The 14,450-nt window shown below is 38.7% G+C and overlaps 2 protein-coding genes across 2 annotated transcripts in view; one reads left to right on the top strand and one right to left on the bottom strand.

Annotated features, from left to right (window-relative positions):
- Window positions 1-14,450, top strand: part of LOC136876361 (galactokinase) — a 323,016-nt gene that overhangs the window by 242,163 nt on the left and 66,403 nt on the right. The gene's annotated exons all lie outside the window — the stretch shown is intronic.
- LOC137501323 (oxidoreductase-like domain-containing protein 1) lies at window positions 26-843 on the bottom strand. The gene is made up of 2 exons (XM_068228402.1): window positions 756-843; window positions 26-632 (listed from the first exon to the last, which is right to left on the bottom strand). Exons 1-2 carry the CDS (start codon window positions 813-815, stop codon window positions 228-230), a joined length of 465 nt encoding a protein of 154 aa, XP_068084503.1. The 5' UTR covers window positions 816-843; the 3' UTR covers window positions 26-227.

A 14,450-nucleotide genomic window follows, 5' to 3' on the forward strand; every position in this document is an offset into this window, starting at 1 on the left:
GTGGATATGCCATGTGGCCACCAGACACCCCCATACTGCTGCAAAGATGACAGCAATCAGTCAGGAACCTGAGAGTCTTGTCTAGAAAGCTATTATTCCAGTAGATATAAAGATTCTATATGCACTGCCAGACTTCTAGAGAAGTCTACAAAGAGTTAGAAATTGTGGCACCTTACCTAGGCAACCCTCAAAACTACAACATCTACGAAATATATGTTTTATTTATGTTACGACTTTTTCTTCTCAAGTGATTTCAGTTCTAGAAGAAGGAAAGCTCTCATGTTAGGATCTTGAACTCTTTCTAGAATTATTTTCCTAGCTTGTTCTCCTCCATCTACGAAGTGCTTGCTTATCTCTTCAGCATACTTGATCCAAACACAGTTGGAGCATCCTGACATACAACATGTGGTAGGCTCTTCAGGTAATTTGTCTGCAATACTGGCTTCTTCATTTCCAGGTTTGTCAGTTTCTTCTTCATGTTTAGTAGCTTCTTCTGAGGCTTGGTTTTTATTTTTACTGTCTTCTGAAATACCATTTTTGTTATCTGAAAAGTCTCGCTCCCTGATATCTCTCGTAGCTGGAAGGAGCAAACCATATCTAGAAGAAATATGTTTAGCTATTGCCGCCAATACCTGAAAAGAAAAGAAAATTGCATTGAATTTTTATACAATTCTTGCATCTGAAAACTTGGACAAAACACAATTTTAAGAAGCCAGGAATGGACATGTTTCTAAGTTGTATAAGTTAATTCTTACATTATAGATATTTATGCCTTTCAGCATATATATCTGCCCGCCTGGTGGCCACTGAGTCATCAAGTCTTTACGATCTGACACTGTGATTAGGAAGTTTGAGTCCAGTTGGTGGAAAAAATTTCACCATCAGAATGCTGGTTGGCAGGGTAGGAGAGGTGGTGGCATATGATTTCTAATTGCTTGATTGCGTGTGAAATACCTAGGTTCAATTCCAGACCTTTCCCTAGTGTTCATATCAAGAGGGCATATATGCTGTTGATGGTGAATTAAGCCATGAGCAGACCCATTGGAGTTATTTGACAGGCATAAGCTATGTGCTGACACCAGGTTTCACCCTCTTCCTACTGCTTTTACTATCATTATAAGCAGGAGTAAAACTTGCAAACCATTCCCCTCTTAGCTTGAATCAGAGAGAAAATGAAACAGGTCTGACACTCAAGAGTAATGAGGGCCGGAAAAGGAAAGGGAAGGAACATGAAGGCCATGAAAATGACGACCCCCTAGGTTTCACAAACCTAATACCATCAGGGTCAGAAGAGAATAAGAATTGGTCAAGGGAGATCAGATAAGAAGTATGAAAGTGAGGAGCCTAGCCTGCCAGGCTAAGCTTGGGACCCCGTAGTCACCAACCCACAACTCTAGGGGCTTCACAGACAGGAATACCATGCACGTATTCTCTGTCCTAACCTTCCCTTACATGATATTGTCATCTAAACAGGCTCATTAGCACAGCTTCATCTTCCATATTTATTTCAAATCTGCCCATTTCCTTAGCCACTGTTTATCCTGGCATTTATTCTCACTGTTCTTTTGACTGTTGATCAAAAGTCAAATTATGAAAGGTGCTTTTAACTGCCTGGGCAGTTATTAATGTATCTTTAGAACTACAGACTGTAAAATAATTAATTATTTGTACTTAGTACATGTCAATGTCGCCCACCCAGTGGCCATGATCATTAAGGCATCAAGTCTATATGATCTGACACTGCGGTTAGCTGGTTCGAGTCCCGTTGTTGGAAAAATTTCACCATCAGAATGTTGGCTGGCAGGGTGGATTTTAATCACTAGATTGCATGCCAAAAGCATGAATTCAATTCCAAACCTCTCCATAGTGTTCATATGGAGTGAGGGCATATGATGCTGTTGATGGTGATTCGTCCATTCCATGGGAACATTAAACCTTGAGAAGATCCCTTGGTGCTACTCGACAGGAGTAGGCTATGTACTGACACCAGGTTTTGCCCTCTCCCTTGCTGCTATCAAACATCACGTCATTCATTCCATCCAATTAACTCCTCTGATGAGGCTTATGTCAGGAAGGACATCCAGTCGTGATTCGTTTCACTTCATACCCGAACCCGTAGAAAAACGGGATAACATAGTACAAGTCACTGATGGGGCTGTTATTGCACGAGTTGTTCCAGGACTTGAAATCGGGTAACGGTCAGAAGAGAAGCAGAACTGAATGCAGGATGATTGCTGATCAATTATAGGACTTTTATTTTTAATCATACAGCCTCTGCTACCATGTGCAGGCATTTTGATTTGATGCAATTTAGGCTGCCTGTGTGTCAATTTCAATATTCCATTTACTCTACCAGATGACAAAGAAACAGATCTCTGCTAGGCAATCTAATGCTGGTGGTGGTGGTGGTGGTGGTGGTGTGGTTGCGATTTTTATTTTAAGAGGAAGTGCAACTAGGTAACCATCCTCTTTGAACAAATGAACATACATACATACATACATACATACATATTACTCGCACACTTTTTTAGTGATAGATTTTTGTACAGGGATGAGGAGTAAGGAGGGAGCTCTCCTGGTTCCGGTAATACTGCCAACTGAATGGAAATTAAATCTGAATTGAATTGATAATATGATCGATCAATATGAATTTTCTAAACCTTTATTATCTTAAGCCAACAATGTCACACACACATTATATAACATTTCTCAATGCGAATCTTGTTCCTAGCATGAATTCTATAGTTTGGCTTTGCTGTGTAAACAACAACAGTACTAGTACATAAAGTGTGCGCCACGCCATGCCAACTTGCTACAGGCCGAGCTCGTCACCCATCGCCCCATCCCCCTTATGCTCGTCCACGCCAATCGCGAGCAACACTTAAGCGCTGGGCCGGCCCTTCTCTCTTCTATCCGTGGTCGCGCCGCATGGGACGACGGAAATTACTCGACAATTAATCTGGAGTCTTCCATCTCGCGAGGTTCCTGAATCCATCGAGCATCCGGACGATTCTAGAAGGGCCAGCGCAGGTATATAAGGGAGGAACGACCTGCCTGCAGTGAGTGAGAGCGGGATTGAGTTCACTGGTGTGAGTTAGCGAAGAGCGCAGTCAGTGATAGCCTGGGCTGAGATGTCAGCCTGATGGAGTATCTGCCTGTTGGAGCCGAGGACTCGTTCCTGTTTCCCTGATGTCGTGTGTGTGTGTCCCTTGAGGCCGGCTGCTGGAGAAGAACCTGGGGTGTTCTGGAGCAGCGTGAAGGGAGCCCTGGGTGCCAACGTGTGCAGACTGCGAGCGGGGTTCGACAAATTGAGTGAACAGCGGATACTATCCCGACCTACGAGACTGACGTGTAGGCTATGGACCGTGACAGCACTAACGAGTGTGACTGAGTGGCTGAGTGAGTGTAGTGTAAATAATCAATGACCTTGTGTGTGAGTGTAAAACTGTGTAGTGTGAGAACTAGTGAGAAACTGAGGAAGAGAGAGAGCGTGCGAACCGTGTAAGTGTGTAACCGTATGCGTGTGTAAGTTGTAAGCTCCGCTATCATCTGTGTGTGTGTAAATCTGTAATTGTAGTGCTTAGTTAATAAATCTTAGAAATAGGACGCTACCAGGTTCTGTACTCATCTATCTACTTATTTACCCTGCCAATATGCTACAGTGTGCACCAGATGTCGCACAGCGATGCATAAGCAATTCATAGTTTGTGTTTCAAAGGTTGCCAATACGAATCTCAGAGATAAACAAGGTCGACCGATTCAGCACTAAGGTGTCCATCTATTACTAAAAAGTGGGCAAGTAATACATACATACACCTTCATTAGAGACTGTTATGCCTTTCAGCATTCGATGCGCAAGCCTGTATGAATTTACTAAATGCCTCCCAAACTCTCTATTTTTAACTATCTCGGTGGCCCCTCATTTAGTTCCATACCTCTTATCTTTAAATCATTAGAAACCGAGCCTAACCATCATCGTTTTTGTTTCCCTCTACTTTTCTTACCTTCCATGACCTGAGTAAATTAATCTACTAGATAACCCATCCTCTAAACTTCGCCTCGACCTCACCACCAAAGCCAGTTTATGCGTACAGCTACATCCATCGAGTTTGTTCCTAACTTAGCCTTTATCTCTTCTTTCCAAGTACCATCCTGCCACTGTTTCCACCTGTTTGTACCAGAAAGCATGTACAAAACTTTCAACTCTTTTACTTTTAACTTATGAATAAGATTTCCCCAGTCCACCCAGCATTCACTCATGTACAGCAAAGTTGGTCTGGAAACAGTCTGGTGTAAAGATAGTTTTATCTGGGAGCAGACTTCTTTCTTACAGAATACTGTTGATCACAACTGCAAGCTCACTGCATTACCATTGCTGCACCTCAATTCAATCTTGCTTATTATACTACCATCCTGGCAGAATACACATCCTGAATACTTGAATGATTTACTTGTTCCAGTTTTCTATTTCCAACCTGATATTCAGTTCTCTTAGGTTTCTTCCCTACTGACATCATTTTGGAATTGAAAATGTTTATTTTCATATCTCACTCACTGCACTTAAGGCGACACTCCGAAGTTAAACATTGATATTTTGGTCATTTTTGTGAATTTTTTTTTTATGACTGAAATTGGAAAGACTGAGTTTCTTTTCCTTGTCATGAAGTTATTTTGCTGAATTCAAACAATTTATCACTGTTTGCCAATTGTAATTTTACATTTAAATCCCATTTTTCTCCCATAATATTCTGCCAAATATAACAAAATTTGTATGGTACATGTATCTAATGATTTTGTAAGAAAATATTTTCCATGTAATCGATACCTTTTTATTTTGCCTTTGGCAATTTATAATATCATTAAAAATAACAGTACATGTTTCGATCGCTTTGCGGTCATCATCAGTTGTATACACAAAAGCTTAGATAAAAAAGCACTAAAGTAAGCACATAATAAAATCCTTGTTGACTTTAAAACTATTGTTAGTAAAGGGCATATGGGTTGGAGGAAGTGGGGTGTAGGATGTTGCGGTGGGAAGTGTATGGCTGTTACAAGGAAGTTAGTTTAAAATAAATTAAAAACTTCTATATTATTGAGCTAAAATGCCTTTAGTATCTACTTAAGTCCTGAAGGGGTGATTAAAATCACTTACTGTTTTAATACTAGAAGTGGGCGTTGTAATCTTGAAGAAATATTTTAAACTAGAATGTGCTTTTTCTTTCATTGAAGTCTAGTCTTCTTCCTAGTCACATTGTACTGTGCTGGAAAATGTATAGGAAAGGTTGATACACTTGTTTGTCCTTTTCTAAGTTCAAAAGGTGGATTCACTGTTGGTTTAAGTTAGGAGTTGTGTTGTGTTCACAGACATTTCAGGTTGGATAGCTTGTTGTACAGTCCCTGTCCGATTCACTTTCTTTACTCCCCGTGTTTACGGGTGTGGGTCTGTATCTACTGTTCTTGATCTGGTGTAATAGCGCTATTAGAAAAGGACAAACAAGTGGATCAACCTTTTCTATACATTTTCCAGCACAGTACAATGCGAACAAGAAGAAGACTAGAATTCAATGAAAGTATAAGCACATTCTAGTTATAAACATTTCTTCAAGGTTACAACACCCACTTCTAGTATTAAAACAATAAGTGATTTTAATTATGCCTTCGATACTTAAATAGATACTTAATGCTTTTTAGCTCAATAAGAAGTTTTTAACTTATTTTAAACTAACTTCCTTGTAACAGCCGTACACTCCCCACCGCAAACATCCCCCCTCCCTGCAACCCATACATCCTTTACTAACAATAGTTTTAAAGTCAACAAGGATTTTATTATGTGCTTACTTTAATGCTTTTTAATCCAAGTTTTTTTATCTAAGGTTTTGTGTATACAGCTGATGATGACCGCAAAGCGATCAAAACATGTGCTATTATTTTTAATGATATTATAAATTGCCAAAGGCAAAATAAAAAAGTATCGATTAGGTGGAAAATATTTTCTTATGAAACCATTAGATTATATCATCGATACGACTATGAAGTGGATATTTTGTAATTTATATGTATCACAGCTATATTAAGAAACCTGCGTATGGAATTTTTTATTGCAGACTTTTTTCAAGTAGTAGTGATTTTTAAGTAAGAATATAAAAATTACACAAACTTTAGTACAATATATTTCCTTATATAAATTATGTACAGAAAAATTAATATGTAGTGCTTTTAAAATTTACATTAACATTGTTAATTAAGTTTCATGAAAAAGATGGAATTAAAAATTTCAAAAACAAAACTTTATTTTATAAAAACTATTAATTGTATATGAAAGAAATTTTCGTGATATCTCTACTTTTATGTAGGTGACATTCCCACAAAGTTTCGTGAAAATCCATCGGTTAGGTAAAAATATCTTTTTATCTCCGAAGTGTCGCTTTAAGTCCCAACATATTAGACTGCAGGCTTTCAGCACAGTTTGCCTTCAAGACCAAACTGTCAGCATAGGCCAAACTGCTTACCACACTTCCACATTAATAAATCCTTCCCTGCCACTTTATACCTTTCACTAGACAATCCATGTAAAGTATAAACAACAAAAGTGAAAGATTACAGCCTTATCTAACTCCAGTCAGTACCTTGAACTAAGAACTCATTCTATCATCAATTCTCACTGAAGCCCAATTATCAGCATAATCTATTCTTAATCCCATAGTCCCCCAGTACACCTATCCTCTTTTTCCTTGGTACTCTGTCATAATTATGCCTTCTCTAGATTTACGAAACATAAACGTAGCTGCCCATTCCACTCGTAGCATTTATCAATTACCTGGCAAATACTGAAAATCTGATCCTGACAACACCTCTGTGGTCTGAAACCACACTAGTTTTCATCCAGTGATTGAAAGTTGGAGTGTGTGTGTGTTTTTTTTTTTTTACCATCCTTTCCACTTTCAACCACAATTTCCCCTAACATTATTGTCCTCCTTTCCATGAGCTTGGTTGTTCATGGATGTCAAGAGAAAGATTTCCTTTTACACTGAGATTTTCAAAATATTTCTTCTGCCTATCCAGTGATTCCATAGGATCAACTGCTGTATAAGTTCATCTGATTTACCCAAAATGCTATTCATTTCCTTTTTACCTCCCTTTCTAAGGTTCATTTCTGCTGTCCAGAAAGGTTTCCCTGCTGCTACCTTTCCAGATTATACCCAAAATCTTCCCATGACTTCTTTTTGGATTCAACAATTATTTGTTTCACTCTGTTTCTTTTATCTGTGTACAAGTCTCTCTCTGCATCTCTCCTCATTTGGAGTCATTTCTGATGAGCCTTGTTTTTATGTTAAGAAGCTGCCCTCACATCATCATTCCGCCCAGATGTTCGCTTTTTCCCTACAGATGTCCCTAGGCACTCCCTTGCTGTTTCTACTATTGCATCCCTGTATGCCACCCATTCCCTTTCTATATCCTGAACCTGCTTACTGTCCATTGTTTGGAACTCTTCACTGATCATATATTTGTGTACTTCTGTCTAATTTTCATGTGCTGGAGATTTTCTACACTTATTCGTCAGCAGACAGATTTCACTTTATTAATCCTAGGCCTAGAGACACTTAGTTTACTAACGATCTGATATTGGTGTGTATCATCAAAAAATCCATGGAATGCCTGCACATTCCCAACAGATTTTCTGAATTGAAAGTTGGTTACGATATAGTCTACAATGGATCTGGTGCCCCTACCCTTGCATGTGTAGCAGTTAATAGCCTTATGCTTGAAGATTGCATTTGTAACTCCTAATCTCATACTAGCACAGAAGTCCAGTAAACACTTCCCCTTCCAATTGGCTTCTATAAGTTCTCCACATTACCCATCATCTTCATATATCATTTAGTTCTATTTCTAACTCTCACATTGAAATTGTCCATTAGCACTATCCTATCCTTGCTGTTGACTCTCACTATGATGTCACTCAGTGCTTAATAAAACTTGTAAACTTAATCATCTATACCCTCATATGGTGAATAGATTGAGACAATTCTGGTTCTAATTCCTCCAACTGCTAAATCTACGCAAATCATTAATTCATTTACATGCTTAGTAGAAATTATGTTGCATGCAATAATATTCCTGATGAACAGACCTTCCGCACGCTCTGCCCTTCCATTAATAACACCTGTTAAGAACACTTTGTAATCACCTCTCTCTTCCTCATTATCTTACGCCCATATCATAAACTCCTAACACATCCAGACCCATTCTATTTGCTGACTCTACCAGTTCAGCTTTCTTCCATAAGCCCCATTAACACTGATAACTCTCCATCAAATTCCTTTTCATTCGCCAAGTTGTTTCCAAGGAGTCCCTCGGCAGTAAAATGGAAGTGGGACTCTCTTACTCCCACAGGTCCAAAGTTAAATGTTCTGAGCTCAGTAAATTTTGTGGATCAGAATGCTACCCTTCTTACACATAGTCCGAGTGAGGATCTCTCCTGTAACAGATTAGTGACCACAGTGTTTATACAGTCCTAGCCAACCAAACATAAGGATGGTCATGACTCAGACTATGTCCAAGATGCCCACTCTATTCAATAGTAACTGGTAACCTAACTCTTAGGACCACTTACTAGCCAACTCAGCCATTGGCCATGGATCACAAACTAAAACACAATTACAATAACCTACACCACAAACCACAAATAAATTAAGTGGAAAGAAAAATGAAAATAAAACAAAATATTTTTTTTTTCAGTGAGGGAATTTGTAAATGAAGTAAAATATAAAACAAAAATTATGTTAAGCTGAAATGACACAAACACGTTTGCACCCTTCTATGTTGGCGGCACGAGCACTCTACACTCGGGGTCTTTGACAGGTTCTTCTTACTACGAGATGGCATCGGGTAAATTGAACGCCTCAGCTAACTACGGTGCCCGAATAGTGATTAAACATGTCTATTTACATTCCTGAATTGACTGACGACGAAATATGACGATAATAACAGATTACGTTGGGAATTCTATTGGGCGATCGAAGTGTCAAATTGAAAATATGGTGCATCAAACCAGTTAAAGTGATTTTGTATATTATCCGATTTCAAGTTCATTGATGTACTATAATCACAGACAATCTGGTATTAGCTTTAAGATTCATTATATTAATAATGTTGGCATTTTTTTTTTTTTTTTTTTTTTTTTTTTTTTTTTTACAAAAGAAAATATTTATAAAATCCTCCTATCAATACAAGTCAAGTCATCTGTTAGATGGAGCAAAGTCTATACATGTTTCAGCCTAATCTCAAGGCCATCTTCAGTAGTAAAACAATGATTACATAATATACAAACAAATTACAAATCGTAATGATGTGAAGTGACAGTAATCATGATTAGTGAGTTAAAAACACATTGAGGTACAAAGTCCTCTCGTCTAATAGATCTTGCTGACTGTTAAATAAAAACACTATGCTGAGGAGTGTAGTGAGACCGTCAATACTATGAATATAACGTGTATAACATTTGTAACTAAAAGTTGTCGTCTCGAACGGAGATGACCTTGTCGGTCTCAAGTCACATTGACATTGTTTTACTACTGAAGATGGCCTTGAGATTAGGCTGAAACATGTATAGACTTTGCTCCATCTAACAGATGACTTGACTTGTATTGATAGGAGGATTTTATAAATATTTTCTTTTGTAAAGTGATAATCGTCAATATGGAATGAGATTCATAACTTGCAAATGTTGGCATTGTCTTATAAATCATAATGAATGCAATGTCAAAATTGATTATCAGAGCTTTCTGTGCCTTGTCCTACCAACAATGCTCTTTCACAATTAAAATTCAAATAGAAATGAAATTATGAATTAATCTATCCTAAAATAAACTGTCCTGAAGGTGCGCGCACAGACATAAGACTAGACACATAATAACCTCCATACATACCTCTGAGGATCTACGTTACCAGTAAAATAATGTATGACATGAAGGATGGGATGACATGAGACAATAACAATGTAACAAAATCATATTTAAATAATAAAATCAACAGATCACATGATATCAAATCTACAAATTAAATTATTACTCAATCCATGAACTACGACTGCTAAATTATATATCATGGTGTCTATCCTCGTAGTTATGTGTGTGGTAATTAATAATGACACTGCACTTATCCCTTCATATAATCAGTCATCATATGTAAAATAAAGTGATACAGATCAATATGAAAATCTTAAACTTGCTAGAATATATCTCTGCAATATGACCAATGGTAGATCATGAATGGTAATCACGAGCATTACTAAGTCGATGTTCTCATATACGCGCATAAAATATATAGTGAACATATTTGTCGCCCCCAAATATGCACAATATGAAAGAAAAGGATGCATTTTATGATGGACTACACCGTTAAATCTCATCAAATCTAATATGAATTCAAATGACTTCACACCCACGGCACATCTCATAATTAATATATATTAGATACATTTAAACACACCACATGTCTTTAATGCATATCATAAAATAATTCAATATCAATCGAACACTCACTATCACTTGTATTAACATCATGAGAGAAATCACCCAGTAGGGTGTATTTGTATGTGATATTGTCATACATCCGGGTTTCTCCTGGGCAACGGACTAGGACTCTTCCTAGACAGCTGATTCTCTCACACCAGAAGCAGAACTAATCAATCTTAAAATGTGTTTTAAGAAATGGCTCTTTTCAGAGCCATCCATGACAATAATATCCATAAATATTGAAGGCTTGTCAGCTGCCAAAGAAGAACTCTTACAAAATCTATGCCAAGATCAGAAATGTGATGTCTTGTGCATTCAGGAAACGCATAAGGATGAACATCAGAAACGTCCAAAGATTTCAGGAATGATTTTAGTTGCAGAAAGGCCACATGCGAAATATGGCAGTGCTGTATTTGTAAAGCCAGGTCTCCAGATCAGCAGTACTCATTATACTGAAGATAAAGACATCGAAATAATCACCATGGAGCTTAACAACATGACCATTACACCTGTGTACAAGCCCCCAAATGAAAAGTTCTCTTTCTTGCCACCTGCAAATTTTGGTAAACACACAAAGTCAATAGTAATCGGTGGCTTTAACAGCCGTAGTCATGTCTGGGGATATGCTCAAGAAGATGAGAATGGGATCGTCATTTCATGGGCTGAAACTCAGGAGCTTTCCCTTATTTACGACAGTAAACTTCCCTCCTCCTTCAACAGTGGAAGATGGCACCGAGGGTATAACCCAGATCTTCTGTTTGTGAGCAACTGCTTTGTGCAGCAATGTTCTAAAGAAATGGGCTCACCAATCCCAAGAACACAACACTGGCCAGTAATATGTCACCTCTCTTCATCCATAAGACCACACGAAGTTCGGTTCAGACAGAGATATAACTTTCGAAAGGCTGACTGGAAAAGGTTTTCCAGTATGTTGGGTGAGAGGATAAAAACTGTCTCTCCTATACCCAAAGATTATGACAAATTCATTGATATTGTGAAATTCTGTTCACGGGCATCAATTCCCAGAGGCTGCAGGACACGCTACCTTCCAAGTATAACTTCTGAAACAACTGCTCTGCTGCACGATTACTACAGGCTTCAAGAAGAAGATCCATTTAGTGAGCAAACTATTCAAGCAGCACAAAGTGTTCTTTCCTCTATCTCCCAAGCAAAGGAGACGTGGATGAAGTTGATGTCTGAAGTTGATATGGGTAGGAGCAGTCAAGAATCTTGGAGGCTTTTAAGACGCTTGAGCAATGATCCTATTCAAGCTAACACACATGCCAATACAAGTGCAGATCAAATAGCACACCAACTTTTGCTTAATGGAAAACCAAAACTTCCCATGAAAATAGGGAAGAATCCTACAGTCAGACAACCAGATGAGAACAATGAGTTATCTAAGTATTTCACATTAAGTGAACTGGAATTAGCTCTCAGTAAGTATAAGATTGGGAAGTCGGCAGGACTTGATGACCTTCGAATGGAACAAATTAAGAACTGTGGTCTTACTGCAAAGTGTTGGTTGGTAGAACTCATGAACAACTGCGTTCAGTCTTCCATGATACCTAAAATATGGAGGAAGGCTAGGATCATAGCCATTCTAAAACCAGGCAAAGATAAAAATTACCCTAGAAGTTATAGACCAATCTCCTTATTGTGTCATCTTTTTAAGATTCTGGAGAGACTTATCCTCAATAGGTTGACTGATAAAATCAAGCCACTTCTGATTCCACAGCAAGCTGGTTTCAGGAGAGGGAAAAGCTGCACATCGCAAGTGTTAAAATTAAGTCAACACATAGAAGATGGTTTTGAAAGCCAGAATATCACAGGAGCTGCATTTATAGATATTTCGGCAGCATATGATACTGTTAATCACTAAATTCTCCTAGAAAAGGTATATAGCGTGACAAAGGACTTTCATCTGACTTGTGTCATTAGAAACCTACTTCAAAATCGAAGTTTCTTCATTGAGTTTCAGGGAAGAAGAAGCAGGTGGAGGATACAGAACAATGGACTACCTCAGGGAAGCGTGTTGGCACCAATGATCAGTCTCTTCCCGCCGGGACGAATAGTTTCATCTATGCTGACGATTGTGTCATCACTTCTCAGGGGGATAACTTTGAGATGATTGAACAAACATTATCCAAAGCTCTAGACACTCTCGCTGGATACTACAAGAAAAATCAACTAACACCAAACCCAACTAAGACGCAAACCTGTGTTTTCCATCTAAACATCAGAGAAGCTTCCCGAACTCTGAAGGTCACTTGGCAAGGCACAGCATTACAACAATGTCCTACCCCAAAGTACTTCAGAGTCACTCTGGATCGTGCCTTAACCTACAGGAAACATTGTTTGAACATCAAACAGAAAGTGGCTGCTAGAAACAATATTGTGCGGAAGCTAACTGGAACATCTTGGGGAGCACAACCAGACACAGTGAGGACATCCGCCCTTTCGCTCTGCTATTCCGCAGCTGAATACACATGCCTGGTGTGGTACAAATCTTGCCATGCTAAAGCAGTTGATGTAGCATTCAATGAGACCTGATGCATTATTACTGGATATTTGAGACCTACACCTTTGGAAAAAGTGTACTGCCTTGCAGGGATAGAACCTCCCGATATCCATCGTGAAGTGGCAGCAAGAAAGAAAAAAGAAAGACATTGACATCTGAAGCCCACCCTTTGTTTGGATATGAACCACCACGCCAGCGCCTTAAGTCTAGGAAAAGCTTCCTGAGAGTAACCGAAACACTTGCAGGAACAACGCGGCAAGCAAGAATTCAAGAACAGTGCGCCAGGAGTCAACATACAAGTATCAGTCAATGGATGACCCCAAAAGAGGAACTCCCTCCTGGCCATGTTACAGGTTGGGTGAATTGAAGAGCACTGAATAGACTGCGCTCTGGTGTTACGCATTGCAGGGTCAACCAGAAGAAATGGGGTTTCGAAGTGGACAGTACCTTGTGTGTATGTGGAGAAGAGCAGACCACAGCCCATTTGCTGCAATGTAGTTCATGCCCATTCAGTTGCGCAACAGAAGACCTGGTTAAATCGAAGCCAAATGCACTTGACGTCGCAAGGTTTTGGGCTCACATAGTTTTATGTGGCTCTTCGTCACTGAAGAATTTATATTATGTTTTGTGTTCTTTCCTCATATTTAATTTAAAACTTATGTATGCTTCTGACACAATATAAATAAATAACCATCGATTAATACTCAATTATCACTTACATATCACTTCGACATAAACCAACTAATATAAATTCACATGTCCAATATTATACACAACTGATCTACAAATCATTGTACATCAGAGCTCAGATGGAAAGCCACTTCTAGGGAAAGAAGACAAAGCAGAAAGATGGCAGGAGCATATCCAACAGGTGTGTCAAGGTAAAGATGTAGATAATTTGGTTCTGGAACATGAAGAGGCTGTTGACGCTGATGAAATGGGAGACCCAATTTTGAGGTCGGAGTTTGACAGAGCTGTGAGTGACCTAAATAGGAATAAGGCACCTGGAATTGATGACATTCCCTCTGAATTACTGACTGCCTTAGGAGAAACCAGCATGGCAAGGTTATTCCATTTACTGTGTAAGATGTATGAGACAGGAGAAGTCCCATCCGATTTTCGGCAGAATGTTGTTATACCTATTCCCAAGAAAGCCAGTGCTGACAGGTGTGAAAACTACCGCACCATTAGTTTAGTACCTCATGCCTGCAAAATTTTAACACGTATTATTTACAGAAGAATGGAAAAACAATTTGAAGCTGAGTTGGGAGAAGATCAATTTGGCTTCAGAAGAAATGTAGGAACACGTGAAGCAATCCTGACTTTACGTCTGATCTTAAGAGGATTGAATCAAGAAGGACAAGCCCACGTACATGGCATTTGTAGATCTAGAAAAGGCATTCGATAATGTT

Source organism: Anabrus simplex, chromosome 6, assembly GCF_040414725.1.
Source record: "Anabrus simplex isolate iqAnaSimp1 chromosome 6, ASM4041472v1, whole genome shotgun sequence".
NCBI classification, from domain to species: Eukaryota; Metazoa; Arthropoda; class Insecta; order Orthoptera; family Tettigoniidae; genus Anabrus; species Anabrus simplex.

What these genes read in the sequence shown, in the direction of transcription:
- LOC137501323 (XM_068228402.1), bottom strand. Translation starts at nt 815, where the DNA reads ATGACTCAGTGGCCACCAGGCGGGCAGATATATATGCTGAAAGGCATA. An exon ending in AAGGCATAAATATCTATAAT is followed by an intron (nt 633 to 755) that starts GTAAGAATTAAC and finishes TTTTCTTTTCAG; the next exon opens with GTATTGGCGGCAATAGCTAA.